The sequence below is a fragment of the Oncorhynchus mykiss genome, chromosome 26 (assembly GCF_013265735.2).
Source record: "Oncorhynchus mykiss isolate Arlee chromosome 26, USDA_OmykA_1.1, whole genome shotgun sequence".
Taxonomy (NCBI): Eukaryota; Metazoa; Chordata; class Actinopteri; order Salmoniformes; family Salmonidae; genus Oncorhynchus; species Oncorhynchus mykiss.
Window position 1 is genome coordinate 44957206 of NC_048590.1, and position 16789 is coordinate 44973994.

Sequence of the window (16789 nt, forward strand, 5' to 3'; positions counted from 1 at the left end):
TAAAGGAAGTGGTCATCATAACCATCCCTTCATAAACAATGCTTACCTTGAGTTACCATCCAACCACAAGGTCCCCAAAAAGAGCATCCATTCACAAATAGGATGCCATGAAAAATGTTAAAGTATTAAAATATACATTTAAGAAATCTAGAAGCCGCTGTTGAAGGATTCCCACAATTCATGCTTATTCCATCCTGATTCCAGGAATCTTCCAAAAGCACATTAATTTCTGTCAAACTGGGAATTTTGGTCAAGTTATAGGAATTTTACAACCCTCAAAATATTACAAATGAGACCAAATGCATTTACCACCATGTAACATTTATTACATCATTACGGAGTTCAACACTGTGAACAACATCTCTTCGCTTCAATCTGTGTCAGCAGTTTCAAGAGAGAGGTGGCATTGTAAGGGAACAGACTCCTCCTCTGCAGTCTAGTCACCACCACTCTGAGCTCTGTCAGACACATAACAGTCCTATCAAAAGAGTGGCTGTTGTGTGTGTGAACCACAGAGTCGCTGTGTAGCCTATCCTGTGTAAGGCCTGATGGGAGGTCACCGTCCTCAGTCTCAGACTCCTCTGAGCTGCCGTAGTCCACCAGACGGAGAGGGGGAGTAGAGGCCAGGGCAGTTGCACTCCCTGAAGGCAGACACAAGCTGGGCTGCAGACATGGAGCTGGCTCTGGGTCCACGATGGTAACTGATCCTCCAGAATGGCTGGAAGTAGACACGCTTCCACGAGAGGCACACAATGACTGCTGAAGTTCCTCTCTCAGGTTGTCCAATAGTTGATCGTCTTTCTGGCTAATCTTCCAGCTCAGTTTACACCGGTCCGACCCATCTATCTTCTGACAGACCATTCGGAAACCTTCCCAGTCGTCCCGGAGGTGTTTTAGGTAACGGACAAAGTACTCGAGGAAGCAGGTTTCCGTTGAGATGAGGAAATCGAGGAGAATGCTGTGGTCGAAGGAGATGTTGCGGAGGAGGAAGAGAAAGTGACAGTGGGGGTTGCCGCCGACAACACACACAGCATCAGCTTCCAGGTCAGAGGACACTCTGTAGGAAGACAGACAGAAGAGTCAGACATCTCAAGGACATAATAGGCTTGTTTCCCGGACACAAAATAAGACTAATCCTGGATTTGCCAGCATCTGCATTGAGCATTGTTTTTAGTCCAGTGTCTGAGAAATTGGTCCAATCAGGTTCTCAACCTACTCCTTTATGTGGGTGACTGATCTTAGATAATCAGAGATATCAAAATGTCAGATTTTCATAAGCAGAATCAAACCAACCACTGACAAAACTGAAATTCAGAAATTAATCTAAAAGAAAGCCACACAGAAATACTGCCTTTTGTCCATCAGCCAGTGTTTCAGTATTATAAACCAGCCATTCTACTCTTACTGTTCAGCCATGTTGTCCGGACCTCTGGCAGTCTCTTTGGGGGTACCACGGGGTTAAATTCTTGGGCCGACTCTTTTCACTGTATATATCAACGATATCGCTCTTGCGCGGGTGATTCTTTGATCCACCTCTATGCAGACGACACCATTCTGTATACATCTTGCCCTTCCTTGGACACTGTGTTAACAAACCTCCAAACGAGCTTCAACACCATACAACACTCCTTCCGTGGCCTCCAACCGCTCTTAAAATGCTAGTAAAACTAAATGCATGCTTTTCAACCGATCGCTGCCCACACCGGCCCACCCGACTAGCATCACTACTCTGGACGGTTCTGACTTAGAATATGTGGGCTACTACAAATACCTAGGTGTCTTGCTAGACCTTAAACTCTCCTTCCAGACTCATATTAAGCATCTCCAATCCAAAATGAAATCTAGAATTGGCTTCCTATTTCGCAACAAAGCCTACTTCACTCACACTTCCAAACATACCCTCGTAGAACTGACTATACTACCGATCCTCGACTTCGGCGATGTAATTTACAAAATAACCTCCAACACCCTACTCAGCAAACTGGATGCAGTCTATCACAGTGCCATCTGTTTTGTCACCAAAGCCCCATATACCACCACTGCAACCTGTATGCTCTCGTTGGCTGGCCCTCGCTGCATATTCGTTGCCAGACCCACTGGCTCCAGGTCATCTATACGTCTTTGCTAGGTAAAGCGCCGCCTTATCTCAGCTCACTGGTCACCATAACACCCAACCGTAGCACGTGCTCCAGCAGGTATATCTCAAGGGTCATCCCCAAAGCCAACACCTCCTTTGGCCGCCTTTCCTTCCAGTTCTCTGCTGCCAACGACTGGAATGAATTGCAAAAATCGCTGAAGCTGGAGACTTATATCTCCCTCACTAACTTTAAGTATCAGCTGAGCATCTGAGCAGCTTACCGATCACTGCAGCTGTATACAGCCCATCTGTAAATAACCCATCCAACTACCTACCTCATCCCCATATTGTTTTTATATACTTTTTTTTTGCTCTTTTTCACACCAGCATTTCTACTTGCACATCTATCACTCCAGTGTTAATTTGCTAAATTGTAATTACTTCGCTACTATGGCCTATTTATTTTTTTATTGTGTTATTGACTGTACGTTTGTTTATGTGTAACTCTGTGTTGTTTTTTGTCGCACTGCTTTGCTTTTTCTTGGTCAGGTCACAGTTGTAAATGAGAACTTGTTCTCAACTGGCCTACCTGGTTAAATAAAGGTGTTCTCAACTAGCCTACCTGGTTAAATAAAGGTGAAATAAAAAAAATTATGAAGGTATGTATTAGGTGGTATGGTACCTGTGATGGAGGTATAGTAGGAGTAAAGCCTTTGCTGCTTCCATCATGTCGTCGTCCTGCTCTCCAAACACCAAGGACACCCAGCAGCAGGAGTGAGATCCCTGCTTCAGCTGGACCCCTCGCTGCCTCAGGAACAGCAGCAACGCACTTAAATAGCCATGGATGCCTATGGTATTACCTGTGGGACCAGAGACAAGTGAATGGTCAAAGTGGGTAGAAGTTGCCTCTACTCACTGATTCCAGATCAGATATTTTCACAGCCATAATGGTTTGGATCTGGGTAGGGTAATCTGATTCTAGACCTGAGGTTAGGGTTCCTGAGGAACTTTTGCCTTGAAAGAGACAATACTTAGTGAAATACTGTTCTTGTGTGTTATGTGTTGGGAAACATTGCCCCCTATTGCATACATCTGTCTAAATTATCGTAAATGTCATCATGATGTTTTTCTCCTTCTGATTATTTGAGCTTTAGAAACTAGTCATGTTAAAGTTAGACTCAGCGATATGACAGATGCAGAAAGTAAACAGCATAGTGGGTCAATTCCTGCAACAACTTCCACGAGGCTCAACATCGCTGTTTTGGTACCGTGGCTACCACGCTCAAACAGAGCAAAGCGAACCCGTGCACAGATACTGTGTATGACTGTGTGAGAGAGAATTCCTGCACGTCTCTCTTCTCAATATCTGCGGTGTTGCTCGTGGCAACATCATTTCTCTGAGTCTACCTTTAAGGTAGAATACACATTGTGCCTAGTGTAGATATGGTTAATAACATTTACAAATAGTCCTATGTTACCTTTCCCACCAGCGGATTGGATTTTGTATTCCAGTGACTTGAGCACAACTAGACTAACAGCCCTCAGCATCACATGATCGAACGCATCACTGCTCCCGCCACACGATTGGCCTGTCCCTCCAAAGAAAATGGCCGCCGACTCCACTGGAACACACTGTAACCAATCAGTGTGCACTGCCTGCAACACATCATCAGCCAGTGTAAGAATGTCACTGGTCATGTGATCATCTCCATGCGTTAGGGAGGACGCCTCGCCAAAACCCATGTCCTCGCCTGCCTTCTGAAGGAGAATCCTCTTTAAAAGCAGAAGCACTTGCTTCTTCACAAAGTAGTGGACATGAGAGTCGACTATCCGCAGTAGCGCCGATGCCTGTACGAGGGAGAGCCTTGAGCTGGTGAAACAGACACTGGTGCTGCTTAGTTTGAACCTGGCTGCAGTGAGCACTTCCAGTAAGTCTAGGAGGTTAGTCAGAGTTGTAGCCCAGTCTGCCGTGTTACTACTGGGGTATGACGCAGAGTTCCCATGGCCCAGACTCTCTACAGGGACAAGCTGGGAGTAAGCAGCAGTGAGAGCTGTGTCGAATGTGGCAAGAAGTTTCTCCACAGTCCCTGAGGGGAAAAGAAAGAGAAGGCCCCACTGTGGCTAAAACCAATGTACATTGTATTGACATGGAAGATGCATAGGTAGGTAGAATACAATTACAATGTCAACACTCATAGCCACACTGTAGTTACACTATTCCAGCCTATGTGGCCTAACTACCACGTAAATACATGGTAAATACATAGGATTTGGCACCAAGTGGAACTTATTTGGAGTCAAATAAAAGACACATGTTGGTACAATTGATGGATGAATTGTGTTTCAATACCAGGTTTATATTCTGATGTTTCTTTTAGAACTGCTTTCAGGACAGTGGTAAGTGACCATGTGCATGCATCCAGTTCGTTGCCAGAGCAAGGGTTCTGGAGCACTTGCAAGCACTTCCATTCCCAAATCTGGTTGACTGTATTCTAGTCAAAAAAAAGAGAGAACTGAATGTAAGAATCTGCTTAAATAAAGCCTGGTAGACCTGTGTGTCAATAGGATTTTACAGTATCAGGTGACAGATTTGGGTTCTCTAATGTGAGACTGTCTGATGCACACAGAACTCCAAGAGTTAATTGACTAGTATTCAATATATAGTCATAAATCACACAAGACATGAGAACAATCAGAAAACTCACAAAGCAACGCAGCTCAAAAATAACATAGGAGGATACACTCTTTGCAGCTAGATGAGACAGCAACCTGTCCTTGCAGCAGGCAAGGTGAACCTGTGGGAGGTGGAAACAAAAATGTTATTACTATAAACAAACCCAAAGGACAATACAAATATATTTTCCAATCATATGCAGGAAACCAAACTCACAAGTTTGGACATAAAATCCATATACTGGAATAATACTGTAGAAACATCTTTGAAGTAAAGGTTGGTTTCTTGAGACAGTTGTTGAGATGTCAGTTTGGAGCTTATTTTCTCCACCAGAGTCAACACAAGACAAGCCAGTTCAGTTCCATTTGGGTTTGGAGAATATTTGGAGGACATTAGGAGATCTCTGGACTGGTCCTGATGCTGAGAATGAGAACCATCACTGGCATCAAGAGTCAGTTCACATACACATGTGAACATGGAGGATGCCAACTCATGGCTACTCATTTTGCTGGGTGATGTTCTCGACAATAAACTTCTGTAAGCATCATTTAGGACATGAAATTGTTCATTCATGTTGACACAGCGTTTGGGTTTTCAATGATCACGGGGGTCTTGGCAGTGGTCAATCTGAAAAAAGAAAAAGTAGCAGAGTTTTTCGGATTTTGATTAGATTTCTGCCACGCGATCCACATTCTACACTTTACTAAGCGTGAATAAAATAAATTGCAAGGATGGTATTATACATGTTTTCTGTACACTTTTGTATAACGCAACACTGAATATTAAAATGATATCCCGCCGCAATTAATGTATCTTTTGAAAAAAAAGCATTCTTCGACTTTAGGCCGACCATCTCGAAACAATTGTAAACATCTCTTCCTGTTTGGTTTGCGTTGCATGCTGTGACTTGTAGTGCGATGTATAATGTACAGTTAAATCACTTTAAATGTTGTCATACATCCTAACGCTTCTGGACCGAAAATGACCAATTTAGTCTATATTGTATTTAAAATATCAATTTGTCATTTTCTTTTTTAAAGTATTATCTTAATTTTAGGTTCTGGCTGTAGACAGTGCACCACGTGACTGAACACGGAAGTGTAGCGTGCGATAACATTTAGTAGAAAATTGGAAAGGAGTTCACTCATTCTATTGTGTCAATAATGAGAAGAATTATAGCCATAGAAACCGTTGGCCTACTTTGTTAGAAATCGAGCTAAACAGACTGTTCATAAAGTTTTGCAGAAGGATGCTGATTTGACAGCTCAAATTCCTCGCTCCTTGTGCCTGATTGGCTAAAACAAGCCCGTTGAAATTGGGGGTTCGCATCGGTGGAGAATGGCTAACAAGCCTGCTAGCTTCGTATTTTAAGTAAGAATAATGCATTAATTCATCAAAGCTAGCTAACACCTACCTTGTGTAGTTGAAGTATGGTTGCCTTCTCGAGTCGTGCACATGTTCACATAGCTATTAAATTGTTACAAATGTTTTAAAACTCTGAAATCCAATGCATTCCTAGTAGCTTGAACAACTGGGTAACGATTTAGGCTAATTGCTAACCAGCAGTAGTTGATCGATTAATTTCTTCATTAAAAGGGAATTGTGTATATATAGCAATATATCAGCGCAGTGTACCGTAGTATCATGCCGTAGTTTGTGGGCATGTAGATATATAATTAAAATAAGTCAGAAAGGAGTGGAACAAGTTGAGGTCGCAGTACTAGCTAGCTAACGTTAGCTAACATTCCATTGTTTGAGTGCATAGTTAGCTAACTATTAGCTGGCCAGTGGATACTTGGATAACTAGGTTGCTGTGGATTATTTTTTACTTAAACTTTGTCTGAAATGCATTGTCTAGTCTAGCTTTAAAGAACACCGCTATAGCTACAACATTGCCCTAATTTGGAAGACGAAAGGCAGCAGCCGACCTTCCAATACAGGTAGCAATCTAACTGTTAGCAAGTAAGCTAGCTAACCACTACTAGTTAGCTTTTGTTTGTATCGTATTATAAGCAATTCGCCTACTAGCTTGCTTGTTTTTACATTCAACGTTATCTAGGTAGTTATAGCTGTCATACCGCCATCCCATTTGGATAGAAGCTAGCTGCAGGTATAGCTAACATTACATTTATGTAAAATGTTTAGCTATTCCCATTTCTCATTTGCTGTCATAATGTTATGATTGTCAATGCAGTATGTTTTTTTTAATGCCTTCTATTGAGTAATATAAACTGATGAATGTGAATACTCATTAAATTGTCTTTGTTTTTTTTTCAGAGTCCGTGCTAGCCCACAATCCATTTGAGTGGAGTTCTTATCTGTCTGTCATACTGTTGCGCAAGAGAGACACATGAAAATTGTCTTAACTACATAATCAAGCTTGACAAAAGGTGAACATCTATCTGCTGCTGTTCAGTATGGAATACCATATGGTCCATAAAGTATACAAGTGTTGTGCGCACCTAGAAGTGGTGCTGCGGTGGTCACCAACTCTGGTTCCTGCCAAGCATCAAATAGCCTACCTGTTTCAACTGATCACCGGAGCTGGTGACCACTGTGGTATAGTGCAATGGGGACCCCCAGTTGTCTAACAGATTTCCTCTATTCCACCCGAGCACCCCTCAAGCACTTGGTTCGTTGAATGAGATGTGCTAGAACTAGAATGTGCAACGGCTTTTGATCCCAGCGGAACAGTTGGATTTAGAAAACCTGCTAATGTATAGTCGGCTGATTTATACCAATAACACAAATGTATCCATGATGATGTACTGTTATCAAAACGAAGGCCTAGCTATTTTTTGACTAATAACCCAAATTAAGTGATGCAGCTTACGTGTTTACTGTCTCAACTCTCCAGACAGAGGACTAGGTGTGGATGACCCCTCCCCTTACGAGATGTAACAGGATGCTGAACCATCACTGTAGAAGGAACCCCGAGCTTCAAGAGGAGCTGCAGATACAGGCAAAGACACTTAATACCAAGACGGTCTACTCTACTGTTAGCATTTCCCAATGGTAAATGACTGCTTATGCTAAAGATGAATGCTAATGCTCTTGGCTTGTACTGTCTTTGCTCCAGGCTGCAGTGGCAGCGGGGGATGTGTACACTGTCAGGAAGATGCTGGAGCAAGGCTACTCTCCGAAGATCCGTGATGCCAACGGGTGGACCCTGCTCCACTTCTCCGCTGCCAAGGGGAAGGAGAGATGTGTCCGGGTCTTCCTGGAGCACGGAGGTGAATACGGGGGTCTGGGGTTTTGGTCCACAGGAGGTTGGGCGCACCTTAATTGGATAGGACGGGCTCCTACTAATGGCTGGAGCGGATTCAGTGGGATTGTATCATACACATGGTTTCCATGTGTTGGATTCCATTTGCTCCGTTCCAGCCATTATTTATTTTTATGAGCCGTCCTCCCTTTAGCAGCCTCCTGTGCTGTTGTCACACGTTGAATGCAGTGTTCCGCCTTCTTTCTTTTTTCTTGGCAGAGCTCAAAAAGCCCCCAAGGTTATAGTCACGGCTAAATTGAAACCAATGGAGGTGAAGTGTTAGTAGAGATGGGTGCTAGGGAAAGACTTTTCACAATTGGCCTGGTGACAAGGTCGATGAAAGGATTTGTCAGAATCCATGTTCACAAAGAAAGGGAGACTAGCAGAGGAAATGGTTGTCACGCATCAAGGGTCTGCCATATGATGCTACATGCATCCATTCAGTGGCTTTATATCAGTAATCTAATCACATATTTGTTCATAATGATTAACCTTTCACATGTGCTGTTTGTTTAAGATATATTTCATATTGGTGCACCATGACAGTGCAACCTGAATCAAACTCCACCTTTGAATTGTTGGTCTATAGATGGCAGTATATAACCAGTCTGGGAATGGCAGCTGTTTTATCTTCTCCACAGCTTCACTCCCAGGTCATTCTAACATGGTATAGAGGCTGTAGGGTGAAGTTGACCCTAGATGCTGATCTTGGGTCGGTTTTACATTTTCCCCATTAATGGTTAAGGTTAGGACTGGTGAAAGGGAAGCTCATCCTAGATCTGTACCTAGAGGAAACTTTACCCTACAGCAGTTTAACATTATGCTTCTGAGCAGAGTGAAAATCATGTTCATTTTGTGAAATGATGATGGAATAGTGTTGCAGTCATTTATTGTTTTTATTTAATGCTATTCAAATGTCTACAGATTTTGATTCCAAATCATGTAGATGCAGTGATCATTACATCAAGTCCAGGGGGCGCTGTAGACCAAGTCTCTCAGTAACTGTTTTTCTCTGAAGAGCTCATTGGACGAGTCAGGGGTTTATTTTGGATTATGCGCAGAAAAATTGAGACTGTTGAAATGTATGCATAACCAACAAAGCAAGAGAGTATTTTGTTACCCTTGACTTAATTGTCTAAAATAATTTAACGATACGCTAAAAATAATCTCTTTGCTGGTCAGTCAAACAGCCTACCTAATGGATTTATGTTGGATAAGAGGGGAGCCAGCCATTTTTAACAAGGCTGTTTGAATGGAAAATTCCCCTCTGGATTTAGCCTAGGCCCTAGCAGACACTGACGTGGTCATTACCTGCACTCCCGGCCTTGGCTAATTGAAATAGCAGGACTTTAACCCCTGACCCCGCTTTCACACTCTAATGTCTCACTGATGCTAATTGTTCTAATGCTCCAGCATCTGCCTGCCCACTCTTTCCTTTCACACTACAGCAGACTTTAAAGTGGCAATCAGCAGATGAAATAATAACACAGTGGAATCCCCGCTCCTGTTTTGGTAAAAAGCTGAGAGGTGGGACTGTTGAACTGTAACCACCCTCAAATTCATAGACTGAGCTATGGATGCAAGGACTGACCATCCGTCATATCAAAGTATAGTTTAAACCATTTTTTGAGGCTGTGTAGCGATTGTTTACATTTACTTTGTTTACAAACATTGGAGTAAAACAAGCTTATATTATTGGTTCTAATGGGGTGTGATAGTTGAACTGCGCTCATGAGGCGTAAGTTATATTCTTCAAAAATCAATGGAAACATATCATTAATTTGTAAGTTCAGAAATGGATGTAGTAATTGCAGATTGTCCCTTTAATGTTTTACGCAGCTGTCACTCAATAATCCATCCTCTTGTTTCTCCTCGCTCTCTCTCGCACTCTCTCGCTCTCTCTCTCTCTCTCTCTCTGATTGTTATTTGTTAGTGTTTTAACTGAATGTGCCATTTTCTGTTGTAATAAAGAGCCTGTAGAAGACAGTTCCCCTCACCCCCCCTTGTCCCCTGTCTATCTCCCCCGCAGCTGACCCCACAGTAAAGGACTTCATCGGCGGCTTCACGGCACTCCACTATGCCGCCATGCACGGCCGTGCGCGCATCGCCCGCCTCATGCTGGAGTCGGACTTCCGCAGCGACATCATCAATGCCAAGAGCAACGACGGCTGGACGCCGCTGCATGTGGCTGCCCACTATGGCCGCGACTCTTTCGTGCGGCTCCTCCTTGAGTTCCGCGCCGAGGTGGATCCCCTCAGCGACAAGGGCACCACGCCCCTCCAACTCGCTATCATCCGTGAGCGCTCCAGCTGCGTGAGAATCCTGCTGGACCACAGTGCCAACATCGACATTCAGAATGGCTTCCTGCTGCGCTACGCCGTCATCAAGGGGAATCATTCCTACTGTCGTATGTTCCTGCAGCGGGGTGCGGACACTAACCTGGGTCGCCTCGAGGACGGGCAGACCCCGTTGCACCTATCGGCACTAAGAGACGACGTGCTGTGTGCTCAGATGCTTTACAAGTACGGCGCCGACACCAACACAAGGAACTACGAGGGCCAGACTCCCGTGGCGGTGTCGTCGAGCATGTCGGGCATCAGCCGGCCCTGCCTGGACTTCCTACAGGAGGTCACCAGTAAGTCTTGGGCAGGGAGGGGCACCGTCTGGGGACACTGGGCTGTTAGTAGTACTAGTACCGTATCGCTAGTGGATATAAACACTGCTTTTAATATAATGTCATGGCTTGACTGGGACTCAGCGTTTCCCCTAGATTGCTTTATCAGACAGGCAGAAGGATGACGCCCTAAAATTAACATCCGAAGATGAGTTCAATATAATTGGTGATGTATCAATACAACTTAACATGTTCGTTGTTGGTTGTCAAAACATTTGTGCACATCAGACCAGTAAAGTAAATGAGGGCTTTCTATGAACCTGAACAGAAACATGGAGTCAAAACATTTGTGCACATCAGACCAGTAAAGTAAATGAGGGCTTTCTATGAGCCTGAACAGAAACATGGAGTCAAAACATTTATACACATCAGACCAGTAAAGTAAATGAGGGCTTTCTATGAACCTGAACAGAAACATGGAGTCAAAACGGGACCGGGCGATGGAAACGCTTCAAGTCTGTTTCAGGAAGTGTTGGAGCGAGATTGTAAGTTGAGAGGAGAAAAATAACCTCCAGAAACATAGGGACAGGGAGCGTTGTCATGGTTTTATAATGACCAGTCTTCTGTTGGGGGGGGCACGATGTTACCTGAAGCAGAAATCATTTTAGAGAAGCACAATGCCCTGCTGCATTCCTCTGTGTTTCTCACTGAACTTTGATATGGAGATATCAAAGAGCTCTGGGCTGCTCCCAAATGGCATCCTATACTCCCCATAGGGCTCTGGTCAAAAGTAGTGCACTATGTAGCGAATGGGGTGGCCATTTGGGACGAAGACCTGCTGTGCTATTTCAGACTGACAGCCATGTGAAGTCAGACCCCTCTATTCATTCAGACCATAGCAAACGATCAGCCAGATCACATATCCCCCCTTATTGATTACACTGACTACCTCAGTGGATGAACCCATCTGCTGCGGCTAGCAGGCCTTGTTGAAGGATGAATGGCACCCAGCTCTTATGAAGCTCATTGTATATTATGCCATAGATGTATGGTGTTTCCCGTAGGTTGTTTCTGAGGTGGGTTGGTTGGGGAGCAGAGCGTCGGCCCCCTAGCTACATCCAGGGCTGTCGCTGCCAACACTGACATCTCAACTAGATAGATGTAGAGAGATGAAATGGAAACCAGAATGTCTTTTAAAAGTTGAAATACAACCAAACATTATTTCACACTTACCTTGGCTGAAGTTGGTTCACCAACACTGATATTTCACCTGTAGTCTATAAATGATAGAAGCCTTTGGTTTGTAAAGGAGAAGTGTGACTCATCTTCCATATGATTTGTCTTTATTTAGACAGTGTGGAATGTGGATGAAGGGGTAGCCTATAGTTGAAGAGTGGAGAAAGCACTGTGCCATGCTGTCGCACCGGTTTGAGATTTTAGTTCAGTTTCACCTGGAGAAAGGAAAGGACAGCTTAGTTCTGGAGACTGCAGAGGGACACAGAGAGGACAGTATGGTTGTGGTGATGGACGAGGGCAGTATGGTTGTGGTGACGGACGAGGGCAGTATGGTTGTGGTGACGGACGAGGGCAGTATGGTTGTGGTGACGGACGAGGGCAGTGTGGTTGTGGTGACGGACGAGGGCAGTGTGGTTGTGGTGACGGACGAGGGCAGTGTGGTTGTGGTGACGGACAAGGGCAGTGAGGTTGTGGTGACGGACGAGGGCAGTATGGTTGTGGTGACGGACGAGGGCAGTATGGTTGTGGTGCCAGGGAGAGTGGCCATCCAGCTGGGTTGGGTCCTGCCCTTGTGTGAGAGAGATTTCATTTTTTCTCTAGCCCCATTAGACTGATAACACTCCAGAGCTAGCTTCCTGGATGCTAATAGATTCCTAAACATTTTAAAACTGCCAATAAGAGGGTGTTTGGCCTTGAGCTGCCTGATAATTTGGGAAACATGTTTGAAAGGCTCATTATTGTCCCATTTGAAGTGTGGAATAATCTAAAGTCACAGTGAGACGGAGCTTACTGACCAGCTGCTTGTTTCACTTTGATTCAGAGTCAAACGTCATGAATCAAAGTGAAAGGAGCAAATTGACACTAGACATGCTTGTCTGACTCACCCTGGCTCTCCTGTAACAGTGGGACGTCCAGTCTTCTGTTCACCTTTTACATCCTCAGTCTTTTGTGCAAGATTAGTTATCAAAACACGCTTAACTTCAACCTTTTATTTCATACACACCATTGGTAGAATGAGCTGTTCTTACTGTCCTTTTGTGGAAAAGGGCGATCTGCTTTGATCTCTTTAACAGATGTGTTGTATCTTTTCAGGACAACCCAGGACTTTGCAGGACATGTGTCGGATAAACATCCGGCATCACATAGGCCTCCAGAGCTTGACGTTTCTGGAGGACCTGCCCATTGCCAAGGTCATGAAAGACTACCTAAAACACAAGTTTGACAATGTGTGATGACAAGAGTTTTGTTTTTTTATATACCACACGAACCAGGCAGACGGAGAACGTCGTTCTCTCCTTTCATCAGACTATGCAAGCATTGTGCTACCTTCTGTTGTCTGAAGCCTGGAGGAGGTGCAGGACCAGGTTTTTGTACAACCTCCAGAGGTCACTTTGTAACCTCAGTTAAACACGTTGCCGGATGGAGACGGAGTTTCTTTCTCTCTCGACCGTGTTTTGAACCGCGTTCGCAGCATTACGTCTTTGGCTGGACGACTGAATTGGATGGATGGGAACAGGTGGCAATGTTTCAAGTAGGGCTTTGTTTCAATCATGATGAATGGTTGATGAAGTGGTGCAGTCCTACTTCCTGTTGTGGAATAAAGCTTGTTTTGATAGAAATTAGATGACTGGCGATTCGTTGTTGTCATGGTACCCATAATGTATGTCACATGTCAGATTTCAGTCCACATCATGCCAATGATTTTTTTGTGGAGATGAAGTGTTCCTATTAGTTTTCATGAAGACGCCAACATTTCTTTGCTTTGGTAAATCTGGGCAAGTTGAGCACGAGAGAGAAAGGTTTGTCAGACTGACTTATCTGGGCAAGTTGAGCACGAGAGAGAAAGGTTTGTCAGACTGACTTATCTGGGCAAGTTGAGCACGAGAGAGAAAGGTTTGTCAGACTGACTTATCTGGGCAAGTTGAGCACGAGAGAGAAAGGTTTGTCAGACCGACTTATCTGGGCAAGTTGAGCACGAGAGAGAAAGGTTTGTCAGACTGACATTCTTTTTTTTTTATGTGTAAAACTTGTTGCAGAATGGGTCAATCTTGTGATACAGCATTTCAAATAATCAGGTTATCAAAACCTCTTCCTATTCAAGTATTACAAAAGCTCAGTGTTGAGTTAACTCAAGCTTGAGTTGGCTAAAGTAGACCCGTTTTGACTAGATTTATTGATTGAAGGATTCACGAGTGATACCGAGGAGGGTTTTCAGTAGAAGGAAGGCCTGAGTTTTCTACATTTACAGTAGGTGTTCACAAGATGAGTGAGTGATACCGAGGAGGGTTTTCAGTAGAGGGAAGGCCTGAGTTTTCTACATTTACAGTAGGTGTTCACAAGATGAGTGAGTGATACCGAGGAGGGTTTTCAGTAGAGGGAAGGCCTGAGTTTTCTACATTTACAGTAGGTGTTCACAAGATGAGTGAGTGATACCGAGGAGGGTTTTCAGTAGAGGGAAGGCCTGAGTTTTCTACATGTACAGTAGGTGTTCACAAGATGAGTCATCCAGCACGGCTCGGTGAAGTCTGTCTGCAATGGTTACCATGTACAGACATAAACATCGTTTAAAAAAACAAATGTAAATAATTGTCATATATGTACAGCAGATATTTTTCTAGAATTATTTAAGCGATGATCTTGTATTAATGTATTGGAGTTTGTTGGATGGTATTGTGTGCTCTTGATGTGACCCATGTATTGTTTTTCTATGTGTATACATGTCTTTTAAGAGTTTTAGAAGAGACGCACGTGTATTTTTTAAACTAAAAATTTAGTTTAAACTTTTTACTTTGTGGGAGATGGAACGGGTATTGGGTTAAGAATAAAATAAGTGAATTTGTGTTTAAATGTCAATGGCCCTGTTTTTAAATCACATTTGTTCACATTTGTGTTAATTTAAGATGAATCCAGATTTTTTTCCCATCACTTTGATTGTCACTGATATTAATGAATGGTGTTTACATAGATTTTTGCATGATTTCAAAGACCGTATTTGCATAGTTTTTTGGCCGACATTTCAAAGTGATGTCTGCGTTGTAATTCTGAACAGACATAAAGAGGTGGTAGAGGTCTTCCTCTTGCTGATGCAATGTTTTGTTTAATTTGCATCTGGCCTGTGGTCAAACGGCAGTACTCTGCTCCCTTAGATTTGATTTAGATTTGAATTATAAGCGCAGACTTTTCTAAGTCACTTTGAATACTTTTCGACAGCACATTATTCTGTTGCAGAGACTTTAAAACAGGGGTCGGCAACAGGCGAGCCCTCAGGATTTTCCTTGGTCAAAAAAGACAAATTAACAGGAATTTAGCTAAAAACAAATTTAATTTAGGAAATCAGTTAGTATTTCCATAAATAAATGATTGTGTCTCAAGGTATGAAATTGTACTTGAAAATAACGATTTCTTTTTGGGATTAGTTGTGTTCAATTTGCAGTGCACAAATGATTAGAAATATGTTCTGGCGTTGCCACCATCCGCTCCGACAAAAGTCAGCCCGCGGTTCGAGTTGCCTACCCCTACCTCAACCAACTGGTAGAAATGTTGAAATGCAGGTTGATCCTCATTCCTTAGTTAATGAAAGGAGTTTGTTTTTATTTATATATATATATATATATATATATATGTGTGTGTGTGTGTGTTTAGTACCAGTCAAAAGTTTGGACACACCTACTCATTCCAGGTCCGTGGGGCGACGCACAATTGGCCTAGCGTCGTCCGTCCGGGTTAGGGAGGGCTCGGCCGGTAGGGATCTCCTTGTCTCATCGCGCACCAGCGACTCCTGTGGCGGGCCGGGCGCAGTGTGCGCTAACCAAGGTTGCCAGGTGCACAGTGTTTCCTCCAACACATTGGTGCGGCTGGCTTCCTGGTTGGATGCGCGCTGTGTTAAGAAGCAGTGCGGCTTGGTTGGGTTGTGTATCGGAGGACGCATGACTTTCAACCTTCGTCTCTCCCGAGCCCGTACGGGAGTTGGAGCGATGAGACAAGATAGTAGCTACTACAAAAACAATTGGACACTATGAAATTGGGGAGAAAAAGGGATAAAATACATTTTTTTTTTAAACTATAAAATGACACGTGGTAACCAGAAAAGTGTTACATCTAAATATATTTTATATTCTTCCAAGTAGCCACCCTTTGCCTTGATAACAGCTTTGCACACTTCGTATTCTCTCAGCCAGCTTCATGGAATGCATTTCAACAAGGCATTGCCTTGTTAATTTGTGGAATTTCTTTCCTTCGTGTGTTTGAGCCAGTCAGTTGTGTTGTGACAAGGTAGGGTTGGTATACAGAAGGTTTCTTCAAGTGCAGTTGCAAAAACTATCAAGCGCCTTGATGAAACTGGCTCTCATGAGGACCGCCACAGGAAAGGAAGACCCAGAGTTACCTCTGCTGTGGTATGATGAAACTGGCTCTCATGAGGACCGCCACAGGAAAGGAAGACCCAGAGTTCCCTCTGCTGCAGAGGATACGTTCTTTAGAGTTACGTGGAGGTGCTTTGCTGGTGACACTGATTTATTTAGAATTCAAGGCACACTTAATCAGCATGGCTACCACAGCATTCAGCAGCGATACGCCATCCCATCTGTTTTGCGCTTAGTGGGACTTTCATTTTTATTTTTCCACAGGACAATGACCCAAAAGCACACCTCCAGGCTGTTTAAAGGCTATTTGACCAAGGAGAATAATGGAGTGCTGCATCAGGTGACCTGGCCTCCACAATCACCCGACCTCAACCCAATTGAGATGGTTTGGGATGAGTCGGACTGCGGAGTGAAGAAAAAGCAGCCAACAAGTGCTCAGCATAGTTGGGAACTCCTTCAAGACGGTTGGAAAAGCATTCCAGGTGAAGCTGGTTGAGAGAATGCCAAGCGTGTGCAAAGCTGTCATCAAGGCAAAGCTACTTTGAAGAATCTCAAATATAAA

At 43.7% G+C, this 16789-nt stretch overlaps 2 protein-coding genes across 5 annotated transcripts; one reads left to right on the forward strand and one right to left on the reverse strand.

The window, feature by feature from the left end:
* Positions 1 to 309: 309 nt before the first annotated feature.
* On the reverse strand, positions 310 to 5650 carry LOC110506899 (protein Lines homolog 1). Its single transcript, XM_036963357.1, has 6 exons — positions 4968 to 5650; positions 4783 to 4872; positions 4428 to 4569; positions 3556 to 4164; positions 2760 to 2937; positions 310 to 1057 (listed from the first exon to the last, which is right to left on the reverse strand). The coding sequence occupies exons 1-6, from the start codon at positions 5322 to 5324 to the stop codon at positions 343 to 345; spliced, it is 2091 nt and encodes a 696-aa protein (XP_036819252.1). The 5' UTR covers positions 5325 to 5650; the 3' UTR covers positions 310 to 342.
* Positions 5651 to 5828: 178 nt separating this feature from the next.
* LOC110516695 (ankyrin repeat and SOCS box protein 7) lies at positions 5829 to 14719 on the forward strand. Of its 4 annotated transcripts, none has more exons than XM_036963365.1 (8): positions 5829 to 6122; positions 7029 to 7141; positions 7609 to 7713; positions 7831 to 7984; positions 10046 to 10651; positions 12959 to 13806; positions 13854 to 14273; positions 14352 to 14719. In XM_036963365.1, the coding sequence occupies exons 3-6, from the start codon at positions 7627 to 7629 to the stop codon at positions 13096 to 13098; spliced, it is 987 nt and encodes a 328-aa protein (XP_036819260.1). In that variant the 5' UTR covers positions 5829 to 6122; positions 7029 to 7141; positions 7609 to 7626; the 3' UTR covers positions 13099 to 13806; positions 13854 to 14273; positions 14352 to 14719. The 4 variants fall into 4 exon arrangements, with proteins under 4 accessions (XP_036819260.1, XP_036819261.1, XP_036819257.1 ...); XM_036963366.1 differs by having other exon boundaries at positions 12959 to 13759; XM_036963364.1 differs by adding an exon at positions 6610 to 6691 and having other exon boundaries at positions 5835 to 6122; positions 12959 to 14273.
* Positions 14720 to 16789: the final 2070 nt, after the last annotated feature.

Coding starts and splice junctions, on each gene's coding strand:
- LOC110516695 (XM_036963362.1), top strand. CDS start 7,627: ATGACCCCTCCCCTTACGAGATGTAACAGGATGCTGAACCATCACTGT. Junction 7,985..10,045: donor GGTCTTCCTGGAGCACGGAG/GTGAATACGGGG, acceptor TCTCCCCCGCAG/CTGACCCCACAGTAAAGGAC. Junction 10,652..12,958: donor CTTCCTACAGGAGGTCACCA/GTAAGTCTTGGG, acceptor GTATCTTTTCAG/GACAACCCAGGACTTTGCAG.
- LOC110506899 (XM_036963357.1), bottom strand. CDS start 5,324: ATGAATGAACAATTTCATGTCCTAAATGATGCTTACAGAAGTTTATTG. Junction 4,873..4,967: donor TGGATTTTATGTCCAAACTT/GTGAGTTTGGTT, acceptor CACCTCCCACAG/GTTCACCTTGCCTGCTGCAA. Junction 1,058..2,759: donor CTACTATACCTCCATCACAG/GTACCATACCAC, acceptor GTCTTCCTACAG/AGTGTCCTCTGACCTGGAAG.